Below are 14,977 nucleotides of genomic sequence, written 5' to 3'. Positions count from 1 at the left end.
CTGTGATTCAGGTCCAAACCTTCATCTTTCGCCCAGCCTGATGGCAATAAATGTGTTCTCCTTGCCCCCAGAGCCTTGTGAGTACGCTCACCTGCTTCTGTCTTGGAGAAGGAGATGGATGATCGGTATGGGAACTGAACTCCCCAGGCGGCTCCCGTACCGCTTCACAGACCTCCCCACCTCCAACCACCTGCTCCTGGGAGTCAACCTGGAGGGCAGAGCCCCATGAGGCGTGGACCACGTCTCTTTCCCCACTGTGCCCCCAGCACTTGTGGCCAGGCCAGCACACTCACATGCTCCATAAATATATGCTGAATGAAGAGATGTCCCGCCACGTGCCACTCACTGTTCTAAGCAACATGGACTGAAATAATTTTCTTGTGGGAGATGTGGGAAGCCCCAAGGTGGGATAAATGTGGCAGAAGCGGAATAAAGAAAAAAAATGAGAATCCCTGACCCAGAAGAAGCTCTTCTCTTGAGGAGAAAAAAGGAAAAGGAAAAGACCACATGACTAGCCAGTGTCCCCGTCTGCCTGCATCCGTGTCATGATAGTTTCTAGATGAAGCCTACCTCCCTCGTCTCTACATGGACACGGCTCTAAGTAACAATTCATTCATGAATAAAATTAATTATTTCTGGAAGCAAAAATTAATCCTCTTTTTCTCTGCCTGACTGACTCAAGATCTTGCTACTAAATCTCATCTGAAAACAAAACTGATCTTGTTTTCCTCCCCTTGGCCATCCTGGATTTTCCCTCCATTTCTTGCACGTTTGTATTTTTACATTTTCTTTTCACAGACCATCTTTGTAATCCTGTTTCAAGCCAGGGTGGACAACCTGGATATTGCCCCCAAGGACATAAGAAAATTTGAGGCAAGAGTCATTTTGTCCTGGGGGAACCTGGGACTGGCATCCTGAGAATTCATTCTGACGTGGCATCCATGGGCCAAATCTGTCCATCAGTCATGGAGAAGGTACCACATGTCTTCTCTCCAGTGTTTGAGATGCTATAGTCCGAGGTGTTTTCCGGTGTGTGGACTGTCACTCAAACAGGACTTCCATCAGCAGAACCCTGTTTTTTCTCTTTTGTAGCTTGCCATAGTGCCTAGAATCATGGCACAGAGGAGACTCTCCATAAATACTTGTAAGAGGACCAAGTGAGCAGATACACAGTATGGTAAGTCTACCCTGTATCTGATTTTTAAGCATAAATGATGCTGGATTTTCAGATGAACCAGTGGCTTTATTGGGCCTACCAGCACAGCTCACCATTTTCTCACTAGGTGAACACTCACATCCCATTTTTCCCAGGTAGAAACAGAAGGAACTGCCTTTGGCTCTACCTTCTCCAGACACAATTACTTTTACTTCCTTTTACTCATCTCTAACATAGGAAAATGACATGGCCCTCCAGGTGAGAGTGTTTTGAAATTGTACCCTGGCAGAAATCAGTGTCTAAGGGGCCCTTCTGGCATTTTGGAGGGACAAGGTCTGGCAGAAATGACACAGTGGGACAGAGCAGGTGAAGGAGGGACTCAGTCACATGTTTCCTGACATTTATATTAAATGCAAGGGGCGTGGCTGCTCAGTTTCTAAACCACACCATGTAGTCCCATGTTTTTGATTCTACTGCTCCTGTGGTTACCATCCCATTCCCCAGATCTCCACCTGGACACTTTCCACTCATCCATCCGAGTTTGGTCTACGCTTTCCCTTTGCTTCCAGCTTTCTTTGACCTTTCTGTGCAGACATCTCCAAATGTACTTATCTGTAAGTTCCATCAGATCAAGAACTGTGTCTTCCTTCTTCATGCGTTATTATCAGAATCTTGTCGAAGCGTAAGCACAGAGTTGGCCCTCAGAAATGCTGACTGAATGAATATTGCTCTGCTTATGCTCTTATGTAGCAATTGTTGTTTATGTGCTATTTCTTCTTGCTCCAAGAGAACAGAACACTTTCTCATTCAGTTATTTTTACACGATGAGAAGCTTCATATGGGTCTGTAGCATTGTGTGATGTGTTTCCATGTCAGAGATGGAGATAGATTTGGCATAAGGATGAGGCTAGGCAGGGCCCCATTCAAGGGCCTTCCAGACATTTCTGGAATGAAATTCCTTGGGTGAAGATCTTATGCTGGGTCCCTAGCCTAGATTAGATACTCTGTGTCAGAGGTGCTAAATGTATTTAGCCAGCACCAAACTCATGATCAAAGTAAATTCTCAATGTGTTGTTCCATCCCTCTCCTACCTCCTCACCTGTGGATGGAGAAATAGTGCCTGTGACCAGAATTGCAGGCTCACCATTGCCACCTTGCCTCTGATTTTGCTCTAATTTTTTTTTTCTAGTTTGTACACCTTCACTTCCCTCCTTCCATCCCGACGAACTTCCTTGTTGTCAAAATATAGATCCAGTGAGAAGTTCAGGGATCAACCGGTTCACTTGGGTGAGGCCATTTCTCCAGAAGAGCTCACCTTCCTCCTGCCTGTGCCACCCCCCTGAGAACCAGGGCCTCCCGTGTGGCGCCCTGCAGCTGCGTGATAACACAGCTTTTCGCTACCTCGGCCACTGTACTGCCCGCCTAGGAAATCACTGCGATTTACCCAGGCAGACTCAGGTTGCCTTTGGTTGCCGTTTATTTATGTGGATTGTGATCTCTTAATTGGAGATGGTGCCTCTCCCAGGGTTCGCTGTTTATCCAAATCAGTATCTGTTAGTCCGCGAGACGTGGTCTGGATGCTAAATCAGCTCTGGAGCTCTTCCTGTGTGATTGCTTCCACAGCTGCTCTCCATTCCTCACCTCTCCATCTCCCGGGAGGCACCCACAAGCTGGTTCTAGGCCCTCCAGGCTTTTCTGCTTTTAAACTTTTCTCCCAGCTGCTGGATCTATTTTTATGCGTTCATGTGCCTTGGCGCTATTAATTCCTGAATTTCACTTCCCTTGACTACTATTCTATGTCATTGGTAACATCCCCTGTAAATATTCCCACTCCCTCCAATGCATCATGGGGGATGCTGCCTTCTGTCCTTCTCCACCCTGGTCAATCCTGTTCTCCTCTCTACCTCCCAAGCACTTAGTGTCATCATGTATGGTACTTCTCGAGCTTTCTTGTCATACTGTTCATCTGGGGCTCTTGTTAAAATGCAGATTGTGATTCTGGGGGTCTTGGGTGAGACCCTGGGGTCCTGTAATGTGTACAAGCTCTCAAGGCATGCCGATGCTGCTGGTGCACCAGCCACTCGGAGAGGTATGGATCAACTATTTGGTTGTTCCTGTTTCTCCCTTCCCTCATATGTAAGCTGTTTCCAAATCTTATTTTTCATCCTGATGAATTGCACAAAGATTGTCTTTTCTTAGGGTTATTGCTGCGATGCCTGCTGAAGGGCCCTTTTGCCCTAACTGCCCTCATTCACCACATCATCTGATTCGATCCCTGCTCGCCCTACTGGATGTTTCCAGATGCACCTGCTAAAACACATTTCCTGCCTCAATGTTACCCACCTTTGGGTATCACTCCACTCTCTTGTTTTTCAGTTTTGTCCTCCTTTGGTTCTCAAAATCTGCCCAGAATACAATCAAAACATAATATCCTTTTTTGTCAAGGAAGACACGTATTTAATTTCATTTTTGTTTGTTTTCCTCCCAAAAGGCTTCTAATGTATCACCAGACCCTTCCTTTCTAAAAGAGAAGCAGACAGAAATGGGGGTAAAAATGACAAAGATCAATAATTTGGAATTATACCTAGCTTTGCTTCTCTCCCAATCACCATATTATGCTCATTGTTCTGTATGATTTTTAACTTTTCTCTCTTAATTTTAATTTATTCTTTCCGAGTTTCAAGCGTTTCATCATAGTGGCTTGGATTTTTTCCAATCCCATGATTATCTCTCTATTAAAGCTTTAATACAAAAAGAAATAAAAAAAAAACCAGACTGCTCATTACTTTGATTTGTAGCAAGGAGAGAATGGAACATTACCGCTAGAGTGTTTCGAGAAACCATATTTACATTTGCATCAGCTCAATTTAGGTGCCTGATTAGGTTGCGTGGTATGATGAAGATGCACTTACCAGTCAGAGGGAAGTGGCATGGTCTAGAGTAATGAGCAGGAGACTTGAAGTCAGGAGCCCCGAGTGCTATTTCTGGCTGTGAGTGGCTACCTCTCCGACCTTGAACAAGTCCGTCTCACTGCCTTGGGCCCCAGTAGCCCCCATCTGCCTCATAGCACTGCTGTGACAGGTTGAGCACTTAAGTGTCTGTCCTAGTGGGGGCTATGGAGTCAAGCAAGGGAGGGGGCAGTGAGGTCACAAATGGAAGTGGAGACAAGATCTCTGCGCTTAAAGCTCTTACGACTAGCCTGTTAAGAGACAGAGTCTGAGAAGTGGGCTGATTGCTCAAATCTTGGTCTAAAAGGACTTGAGGACATGGTGAGAGGTTGGCTAATGGAATTTAAAAGCTTGCCCAAAGTTGGGTGAGATAGCCAAGCCCATCCTGTTATTTAGGAAGGCTTAACAAAAGTGCATATTGTCTTTCTTCTCATAACAGTGCCATCCTGAGATTATTCATTTCATCCCCCAGGAGAGGGAGCCAGCAGTGACTGGCCTCTGGAGGGTGTCCTAAGGAAGGCCTGCTCAGCAATCCCTGACTTTAGGAGAAAGATTTTTACCCGTGATGACCAGTAAATGTGTGTCCCAGAGAGATTTCATTCATCCTTTGGTTGGTTTCCTCTCCCAAAGAGAAATAGATTGAGGGGTAAAGGTTAATATGCTTTGAAAAGGAAAGCAAGAGAATGACTTTTTTTTCTCCTTGCCATATAGTTTATTGGTGTGAAGCCCTCAGCAGACATTATTACAACAATAGCTCCATGGTTCTCATCTCAATACCATTCTTTCATCGGCTATTATTTGTTGAGGACAATCCAGTAATAGGTAATATTTATTAAACACTGTTCTAGGTGCTTAACATCAATTAACTAATTTAATTTTCACATCAATCCACTAGGCAACTATTATTGTCCTGATTTTATAAATAAGGACATTGGGGGACAAAGCAATTAAGTAATTTGCCCAACAATATACAGCTAGTAAGCTGCAGGTCCAGGATTCGAACCCAGGTCATCTGGCTCCCGAACTTTGACTCTGAAGCACCTGTGCCTACAGGAATACAAACTTGAAGTGGACGGGGCAACAATCTCCAGGGGCCCACAGTTAGAGGCCAAAGCTATTCTACAACAACCAGTCCTCTTCCCAAAGTTAAGCGCACACTCTGATATCCAAGTAAGAATAGGTGGGATTCAGAGCTTAACATTAGAACCTTGCCGTATGCTGGTTATGATCTATTCACACACAAGAAGAGGAGAGCCTCCCTCCTGCTGTGTGAGAGAGCAAATGTGCTTCTGCCCCACGGGAAAGTCTTATTCTTCCCCCACCATTCTTCATCTCCTTTCTTCTATGGAAGGCACAGGTAGACACCATCTGAATTTTACGTACAGAAAGCTTTCTTAAAGAAACGAGTGAAAGACTAATGCTGTTCGAAACCCAGGACTGATGTTCTCTGTACACCTTTTCTCCCTGTGCCCTTCTAGACAAAATGCCCTTCTGGTCACTGGGGATGACTCTCAGTGTATATTCTACCAGTTTTCTGTGACCACTTTCGTCAGAGTCAGCAAGGTCTTGCATTTGCCAGAGAGAACTGCCACTAGAGTCAAAAGCGGAAGGGATAAAAATGAATTCCCACAGAGATAACATAGAGCCCTACAACAGTATCCATGGGTCCACCATTTTGCTTAATAACTAAAGGCAAAACTCCCAGAATGCTCCTGGAGCAGCCGTGAGTGACCACTCTCTCTTCACCCCACCAAAGGGTCACACATCAGAATGCTGCATTCCTGTCAGAATGACTGGTTACTGTTTCCCCAAGTACAGGTTCATGTGCAATAACTGACCCCAGAGAAACAGAATGGCACAGTGTAAGCGCTTGTCACAGTAAATGATCAGGAAACCATTACCAACTGATGGAACGGTTGATGGTACAGAAGTGATTACAGACACTCCCCATGGACTGGCTCTGAGCTGCCGCCCAGGCATCCAGTGGCTGCCAGGCTTGGGGCTGGGGCTCCATGAGAAGAAAAATCTATTGAGGTAGAAGAAACGTGATGGTTTATTCCCTCTAGTTTCTATAGCCCTTTGAAGTGAATGGTGGTGTTGGGATCCTCGGCCTAACATTTCAGTTCCAATATACTTAAAATATATACATATCTATTTGGTGATAACAGGGCTTCCAAAAGATTGGGATGAACTGAAAAGTCTAAGGTAAATTAAATCTTGTTTTCCTGGACTGGAGGGATTTGCTGCTTAAATAATTCTAGGGTAGATTTTCTCTCTTTCTCTCTCTCTGTATCTCTCTGGATGAAAAAAGAAGTTCTTGGGGCGCCTGGGTGGCTCAGTCATTAAGCATCTGCCTTCAGCTCAGATCATGATCCCAGGGTTCTGGGATCAAGCCCCACATCGGGCTCCCTGCTCCGTGGGAAGCCTGCTTCTCTCCCACTCCCCCTGCTTGTGTTCCCTCCCTCGCTATGTCTCTCTCTGTTGAAAAAATAAAATAAAAATCTTAAAAAAAAAAAGATGGAAAAAAAGAAAAAAAAAGTTCTTTAATAAAAGAGAAGCATCATTCTGAATGACCTTATAGGAAATTTGTGGGGGGCATATGTACAGTTTCTTATATATTTACTGAAAGTCGAGTTAACCTCTTCTGCTCATTTAGCTTCACTTGAGCAGGTGTTAACTCTGCCTCTCCCAGCCTGATTTGGCTGCATCCTGCCTCAGTGGCCCTAGCAAATTTCTCTTGTATTCTTTGGAGGATGGCAAGGATCGGAGCCCCTGAAGCAGAGCGTGAACTGCAATCTCTTCCAAGACCAGACCGGATCCAAGCACAGTAGAAGAGAAATGGTCTGAAAGGAGAGCAGGACTTTATCCCTATATACCTCTGCACCCATGAAGTACCAGCCCCTCAGACACATGATCTTGTTGCTCTATCTGCATCCGTGTGTGCGAATCACATACCAGGAGAACTGCCTCTGTAAATGGCTGCCCCAATGGTAAATTGGGGAGTCTTCCAGTGATGAATACCCTAAAACCTTATTTCTCAGACCCTATACTAGCCCAAACAGACTGCATGGTTATTGCAGAAGTTTAAAAAAAAAACTCTCAGAAACAACAAAAAAAAATGTTTCTAGAACCCAGACTCTGGAGTCTGACGACTTGGAAGCTAATCCTGGCTCCACTCTTTATTAGCTGTATGCTCTTCGGCAAGTTCCTTAACTTCTCTGGACCTCATTGAACTCATTTGTAAAAAGTGGATAATAATTGTTCTTCCAACATAGGGTTCTTATAAGGATTAAATGAGCTGATGTGCATAAGACATGTGAAGTGCTAGATTGAGCAAGAGGGCCCCAAATTTCAGTATGTTCATAGGATTAAAAGTGCATGCGCCAAAAGGTTAATAATAGCAACCTCTAGTTGCTAAAGGAACAAGTGATTTTTCTGGTTTTATTTCTTTTTGTGTTTTTTCATATTTTCTCTCTTTTTGTTGCTTTTAGAAACTCATTTGTAATTGGAAAATGAATGTCTTTGATAAAAGGAAAAAACTTCAGCAAAGCTCCCAGGGTTGTCTGAAGACCATGGGCAAGGTGAAGAGGACAAAAGAGCCATGACAACAGGGTGAGTGGGCAGAGGGATGAAGGAGAAGTTTTTATTCAGAGATGCACTCCCAGGAGCCCTGAGGCTCTCTGGGTCACGGAGGTGAGGATTTCGAGAAACTTTCTCCTTTTGAAGTGCTAGTCCAGCAGCTGGGAATATATTCCTGGTTTATCCCTCATCAGATGGACCTGGCCAGTCTCATGTCTGACTTTCAGCTCTGATGCTCCCAAGGATAGGTCTAAAGGGCCAAGAAGATCCAGCCCTTTTCCACAGGCAAGGCCAGCTGAGGCTGTGGTGGGGCCGAGGGTCAAGGCAGGCTTGGCCCCTGACCCTGCAGGTCTCTCCAGACCTCCCAGAGAGGAGCTGGAGCTGCCCCTCCTTCATTTGCCTGGCTAGGTAATTAAAACTCATAAAAGTATCTAACCCATTAGTTAAAGACCGGCCCCAGCCTTTGACTCTGACCTCCTGCGGCAGCACGGGCCACACGCTGACTCCATGCCGCCTGATTTGTCCTCAATTTATAAGCAGCACAACCTATAAATAGAAACCCTTTGCTATGTTCCCCCAGGAGGCATCAGCAGGTTTTCCAGCTTGTATGTGTTTTCTTCTTTCTTTTTTTATCTTTTTTTAAAAACCAACATGGTAGGCTTGTTTTCCCGGCCGGCCGCTCCCCCACCCGCCCTTCTAGTTCAGTCTGGGGGGCGCGGGAGTGGGCTCAGCCGGCGGAGCCCCGCGCAGCGGCCCGGGCTGGCCGGGGTTCTGAGGGGCGCCCCTGCCGCAAGCCAGGGGGGTCCCCCCGCCCCCCCACTCACCTGTAGATCCTGTACCTGGTGGTGAAACCCTGCCGGTAGCGCTCCATGAAGTCAGCGTACTCCTGAGCGCGGTGGAACGGGCCGCGGTCGCTGAGGAGCCAGTCCAGGGGCGGCTGGCCGGCGGAGGAGGCATGCTGCTCGGGGAGCGCCGCGGTGGCCGTGGCCGAGACCGCCAGCACCCAGCCCGGGAGGCCCAGCGCCAGCAGGGTTGCCCATGGGGCCGCCGCCGGCCCGAGCCCTCTAAACCGAGTGCCGCACTGCCGCCTCATGCTTCTCCCGGCCGGTTGGTTTCTTCATTCTCTCGCCACGCTCTCCGCCTCTGTGCCGCTCCTCCAGGGCTCCCGGAACTAGAAAAGTCCAACATCGAGATGTCAGCGGAGCACCCTGGTCTCGCTTGGCCCAGCGGCCCGTGCGCGTCGGACCGCGTCGGGCAGGGCCCGTTCTAGAAAGCCCTTATGCTAACAACACCTCTGCAGTCTAGGCACTGAGCAGAGCGCTTGATGGACACCTGCTTTAAGTCTTAAAACAATCCTCGAGGGAACGCCACCGTCACCATTTTGCAGGCGTGAAGATGGGGTTGAGGAAGAGGACGAATGTGGCTGAAGTTCATGCAGCTTTTAAGTGAAGAAACCAGAATTTTGAACTCTGGTCATCTGACCAACCTTTACAGTAAACTGCTTCTGTGTTTCCTATGTTGACTCAACACCATCTGCTGCTTCTGTCTTCCTCTCTCAAAATGTTCACTATGTGTCAGTAATAGCCCCACAGAGCGCCTGCTTCTAGAAGCTGAGGGAAGGTGAACAGCCGCCCCACTTCTCAGGTGGCAAATTGTGGGGCAGAGAAAGTAGTGAGGTCCCAGGGCTGCCATGATGCTGGGTGAACTCGAGCACATACATTCCTTCCCTCCTCTGGGCTTAGTTTTGTCTTACAAAGAACAAAGAAGCTTGACTACATAAAATCTAAGAATCCTTCCAGCTTCCAATATCTGATCCTTTCTCTTTCAGAAGGCCATGCAGGAATGGAGTTAGAACGGGAAATCAGATTGCCCATCACCATCAGCAGAGAGCAGATCCGTGTATACGCGACACCTGTTGTTCTGTCTCTCCGCACAGCATGAAAGCTCCCTGAAGGCAGGGCTGGGTACCCTTCTTCTATCCTAGCTCCCGAGAGCAGACAGCAAGGCTTTAGAGACCCTTCTTGAAGGAGTGAATGAGTATGTACCCTGTCTTCTCTGAGTAGAAGGGGAGGTGCCAAGAAAGAAGATTCTGGCCTTCAAAACTCTTGGCTGCCTTGGGACTCCTCACAAGCCTTTGATTTCCAATGCCTGCACTTTGCCTAAGAATAACTAGACCATCTTTATAAACCACTGGGCAGATGCAGACTGTGGGGGTCCTTACAATTGCATTCATTCCTTTGATCTTTAACAGTATGTGCTGTCAGAGTCTCGCCTCTCCCCCCTCGCCGACACCACTTCAGTGCTAGAATGTGCTGGAATGATTTCCAACCCCAGTGCCTGTAATTTGTGGCTTTGAGAACTTTCTCTGGCTGCCAAAACCAAAGATAGGCTCCCTGAGGATGAAGCAGGGGGTGTTAATTCTCTGGGACTTTCCAGGGTCCTGTAAGGGCAGGCCAAGTGGGCTTCAGTATTTCATTCACGCCCCCTCTCAGAGTCCACCGTGTTCTCTGTAACGGCTCCAGTTCAACAAACTTCCCTTGGACCAGTATGAGTCCTGAAGAAGCTACTCAGAGGCAGGGCCAAGAATTAATGCTGGATACTCCCAGCCTAGAGGCTGGCCGGAGTCTGAGAGACCCAAGCCTCAGCATTTGTGCTTTCAAAAGAGTTGTGGTCCCTGCTCATAAAGATGAAGGGACAGAAGCATGAGCATCTGCACATCCCTCCAGCTAGGAGGGACTGCCCACCTACTATGTGGTGGGTGATTCTTAGAAGCTGCCCCAGTTAATTCTCACAGTAACTCTGTGATATAGCATTACTGTTATCGGTTTATTTCTCACTGGGACTCAGCGGAGTTGAGCTAGGAAGATGCAGAGGTAGAATGTGAACCTAGATCTATTGGCTCCATATCTAGATCTTATCAAAGAAGGCTAAGCTACCTAGGGAGCTGGAGAAGCAGCAAGACAGACCCTTGTTTCATGAGCTGGTCGAGAGAGAAGCCCAAAAGAAGAATAATCAGGTCACACCTGCCCTACTGGGTCTTAGAACGTATTATAAAATTCTAATCATTAAAATAGGTGCTACTGGCACACAAATTGGATGGGCAGATCAATGATGTAGAACAGATAGAGTTCTGTTAACAAAATAGAGTTAACAAAATAAACAAAAATAGAGTTTATTATAAACAAGAACTTAGAATATACACACATATATAAAAACATTTCAGACTAATTGGGTAGGGGATAGAATATTTTAAACATCATATTGGGAAATTAGTTCCAGATGGATTAAGAAGTTAAATATAAAAAATAAAATCATAGAAGGAAGAAAAACCCCAAGTGTTTTATAACAAGCAATGTATTACTTTTAAATCAGGGAAAAGTGATATAAACTAAAAGGAGTAGCCTTGCACATGGGGGCAGGAATTTTTTTTACAGAATGTAATCTGATGAGGATGCCCAAAATATTTCTCATTTAATCATTCACACATTCATCTCTTGAGAAACATAAATTGGGAACTCCAAAATGCCAGACACTATGCTAAGCGTTGATAATACAAATGCAAGGGTTCATTGCATTATCTGAAACTCTGTTGGTGATTCATTCCTCTTATAGAATATTGTTCAGTTTTTAAAAGCATACTGATGGTGGGGGAGGGAGAAGTTTCATCTTGGAGACTGGGGCTACTTGACGCCACAGGCCAAGGCAGCAAACACAGCAAAGTGGAAATGCACTGACGAGGGGAGAACACTGTGGAAGGCAGGATTTGAAAACAGCCCCCAAGATTCCCATGTCCTTCTGTGCACACCCTGCATAATCTCCTCCCTTTGAGTGTGGGCAGGACCTGTGAATATGGTGGGATACTACTCCCATGATCAGGTTACTAATCAGTTAACTTTGAGTTGTTTAAAAAGGAAAGTATCCTTGGTGGGCCTGACCAAATCAGGAGAATGAGACACCCCCCCCCCCCCTTTAAAAGAAAGTGAAGTGTCAGAGGGACAAGTTCCTGCTGACCTGGAAGAAGGCAAACAGTCATGCTGTGAACAGCCTTCCAGGGTCATGCAGCAAAGGATTGAGGGTAGCCTCTAGGAACTGAGAGCAATTCTGTCAATGGCTAGTAAGAAAATGGGAACTACTCAGACCAGCACAAGAAAACAAATTCTGCCAACAGCCCCATGAGCCTGGAAGAGAACCTTGAACCCTAGGTAAGAACCGCCTCCCTGGCTGACACCTTGATTTCAGTCTGGTGAGACCGTGAGCAGAGGACCCAGCTAACCCCTACCTGATACCGCGAGATCGTAAATTTGTATTGTTCGATGCCACAAAGTTTGTGGTAATTCATTCCACAGCAATAGGAAAATAATACAGACAACATGAAAGATGGCGATACCCCTCTCCCATTCTGCGCACAGCCTGGTCTGGTGAGGGGTTTCTGCGCTCCCTGCGGAAGACCAGCTGTTATTCCCGGCAGGTGAAAAAGCTAGCGTGGCAGTTTCCCAAGCAGAGTGAGGCTGCTCACCTCCCCCTCCCACCTCCCACCCCGTGTAGATTACAGACCCCTCAAGGTCAGAGGTCAGATATTTGTTTTTGTAACTCCAGCCCTCACACATAGTCAGTCCTCAAATGTCTGTGATAAACCAATCCCGTGCATTTTACAGAGGGATCACGGTGAGCCAGGGACAACACGTGGCCTTGGCCCAGCCCCTGAACCTCTTGTGCCCTGTGCTATCGCTTGGGGGTGGTGGCTACCACCTCCCATGCCGAGCAAGAGTTTTCTAAGGACAGGTGTGAAAAGCTGTGCGCTCTTAGAAAGAAATGAGATCTATTAAGTCAGTGTGTGCTTCTTGTCATTCTGTGTTTGTAATTATGCTTTTTCAGAGCTCACAACGTACTGGAACCTGCCTGGTTATAGGAGTATCAGCTTTACAATCAAATGGTTTTGATTGCCGGGCCAAGTCTGCTGAGTGCAGCAAGAACGCCTGAATTCAGTGCTGACTGCATCTCTGATACACTTGGCCTTGGAATCATATGGTTTCTGCTTCATTGCTTTTCCTCGGGCTCTGAAGACGTTTAGACTAAAAAATCTCTCTTTAAGAAAGAGAAGTTTTGGGGCGCCTGGGTGGCTCAGTCATTAAGTGTCTGCCTTCAGCTCAGGTCATGATCCCAGGGTCCTGGGATCGAGCCCCGCATCAGGCTCCCTGCTCAGCGAGAAGCCTGCTTCTCCCTCTCCCTCTCCCAGTGCTGTGTTCCCTCTCTCACCATGTGTCTCTCTGTCAAATAAATAAAATCTTTAAAAAAAAAAAAAAAAGAAAGAAAGAGAAGTTTTAAACTGGTTTCAAAACTTTCTTTAAAAAAAAAAAACCTCTAGAAAGTGTTAAAAAAAAAAAAGAAGATACAATAATTGCTGCATTTGACAGTTGTGTGAAAATTAGGCTCTTTGAGGGAACAGCTTTGGGCCACTTCCTGTTTATGCTCCACAAATAATATCACTAGAAATTTGGTAACAGCAAATGTCCAGCAAATTTTAACTATCGAAATTCTCGTGGCTTCTGGGGGTGTGGCTAATATTCAGTGGTTAAAACAATTAGCACCTTCCCCACAATGCTTCCAAGGATCGTTTTATCCTAAAGCTGGCTACATAAGTAAACCTTCATTTACATGTGAATGTCTTAACGTCATGGCCGAGCTAGCTCCTTGAGGAAAAAAATTATAAATTTCCTTGTGAAAGCCAAATAATTCCATTTCACTTACACTATACACTTAAGACAGAGTTTTACACCGACACCAATAATAAATTAGCTTTGGACCAAAGGCACAAATAAAGTAAGTTTGCTGAGCCGTGAATGAAATGGATTACGGTTTTGCCACTAAAGGAAATCAAGTACCGACAAAGCTGCATGAGAAGTAGGCAGGGCAGCCTGCAAAATGGGAGAGCTTGTGAGACCCAGAGCTCCACCACTCTGACACCGTCACCCAGATGAGCACCTGTGGGGACGGTGCTGCATCCTCCTGGTGGTCTCAGTCTCCATTCACGCTGGGTGTGTCGATACGTAAAGCAGTTAGGATTTGAGGCAGCCGCTGCTCGTGCACTAAATCTTGGTGAGGGAGACAGAAGGAGAGTCTCCTCTTTGAAAATCATTCTAGAGGAGAGGTCACCTACCGGAAGAGTGGAGGGTACAGCCAAGCTAAGCTATTGTTAGAAGCCAGAAGAGAAGGAGAAATAGACGGGAAATTAATATTATAAGTAACAAAATTGCTCATGTCACTAATAAATGCCAGCATAAATCACTTAGTGTGTGCATGGTGGTTACTGCTCTTAAAGCACAAGATGACAAAATTACACTTGAACTTCATCTTCCAGATTTTATGTTCCCCTTTTAGCAGATGAAAATACTGAGGCCAGGAATGGATGGGTGAAAGGCAGAGGTCAATCATATGGTTCAGCAGCAGATCCAGGTCCACCTACTCTAGATCCTGTACTGTTTACACCTCACTGCATCACGTGATGTGCAGCTATAAAACTCTGGGCTTTGCCACTTACAGGTTGATTGCCCTTGGGAGCAAGGCACTTCCCTCTGGAAGCCTCCTTTCGGTCATCAGTGAAACGATTTAAGAAGTAAGATGATCCCTAGGGTCCTGCCCAATGCTGACATTCCATAATTCTATGCAAATATAAGGGGCACACATATAAGGGGAGAGGCATTAAGACTTTAAGACTTCTTTGGGAAAAAACTCGGCTTCAGAAAGGGAGTGAAGCTTATGAGAAGTGAGGTAGAAAGCCAAAATTCTTGCCCGTTGGAGCAGTGACATTAATAAAATGATTAGGCAGTGACATTAAATAAGTTTTCAAGCCGTTTGAGTAGTTAATTGGCCAACTCTATTCGAGGAGATGTTTTCTTGAGTAAATCGGAGGGTGTCCGTGGTAAAAACTCACAGAAAGTGTTATTTGTTCTCGTCTACAACATCTTAGTGTGAAACCTCCCCTTTGACTAGAAAGGGAGGACAGACAAGAGGAACGACAGGATGTTCTGGGGTGGGATTCCTGAAGGGTAAGGTGGATACGCAGGCTGTCACTACCCATCAGTGACTTGCATTCTCCTCTCATGTTGGGATGATCTGCCAGCCTCCACGGAGACCAACCACAGCGTTTTCACCCTGATCATTTGCTCCTGGTTGCACTTCTGAGAGCAGTCTTGGCCATCATGCCCCACGTGAACCCAGGCAGATGTCACCCCCACCCCCGACCACCATGTCCTCGCCAGGCTCCGCGACAGAAGTTTCAGGTTCACCCCCAGAA

General features: G+C 46.2%; 1 protein-coding gene across 1 annotated transcript in view; it reads right to left on the bottom strand.

The window, feature by feature from the left end:
- The window catches only part of BRINP2 (BMP/retinoic acid inducible neural specific 2), a 104,909-nt gene that overhangs the window by 42,118 nt on the left and 47,814 nt on the right, over nt 1-14,977 (bottom strand). The window contains exon 2 of the mRNA XM_036066944.2: nt 8,508-8,854. Within this exon, the coding sequence (XP_035922837.1) occupies nt 8,508-8,776 (269 nt within the window). The 5' untranslated portion in view covers nt 8,777-8,854. The remainder of the gene's footprint in view (nt 1-8,507; nt 8,855-14,977) is intronic.

The sequence above is a fragment of the Halichoerus grypus genome, chromosome 7, assembly GCF_964656455.1.
Source record: "Halichoerus grypus chromosome 7, mHalGry1.hap1.1, whole genome shotgun sequence".
Taxonomy (NCBI): Eukaryota; Metazoa; Chordata; class Mammalia; order Carnivora; family Phocidae; genus Halichoerus; species Halichoerus grypus.
This window is presented reverse-complemented; position numbering and strand designations above follow the sequence as displayed.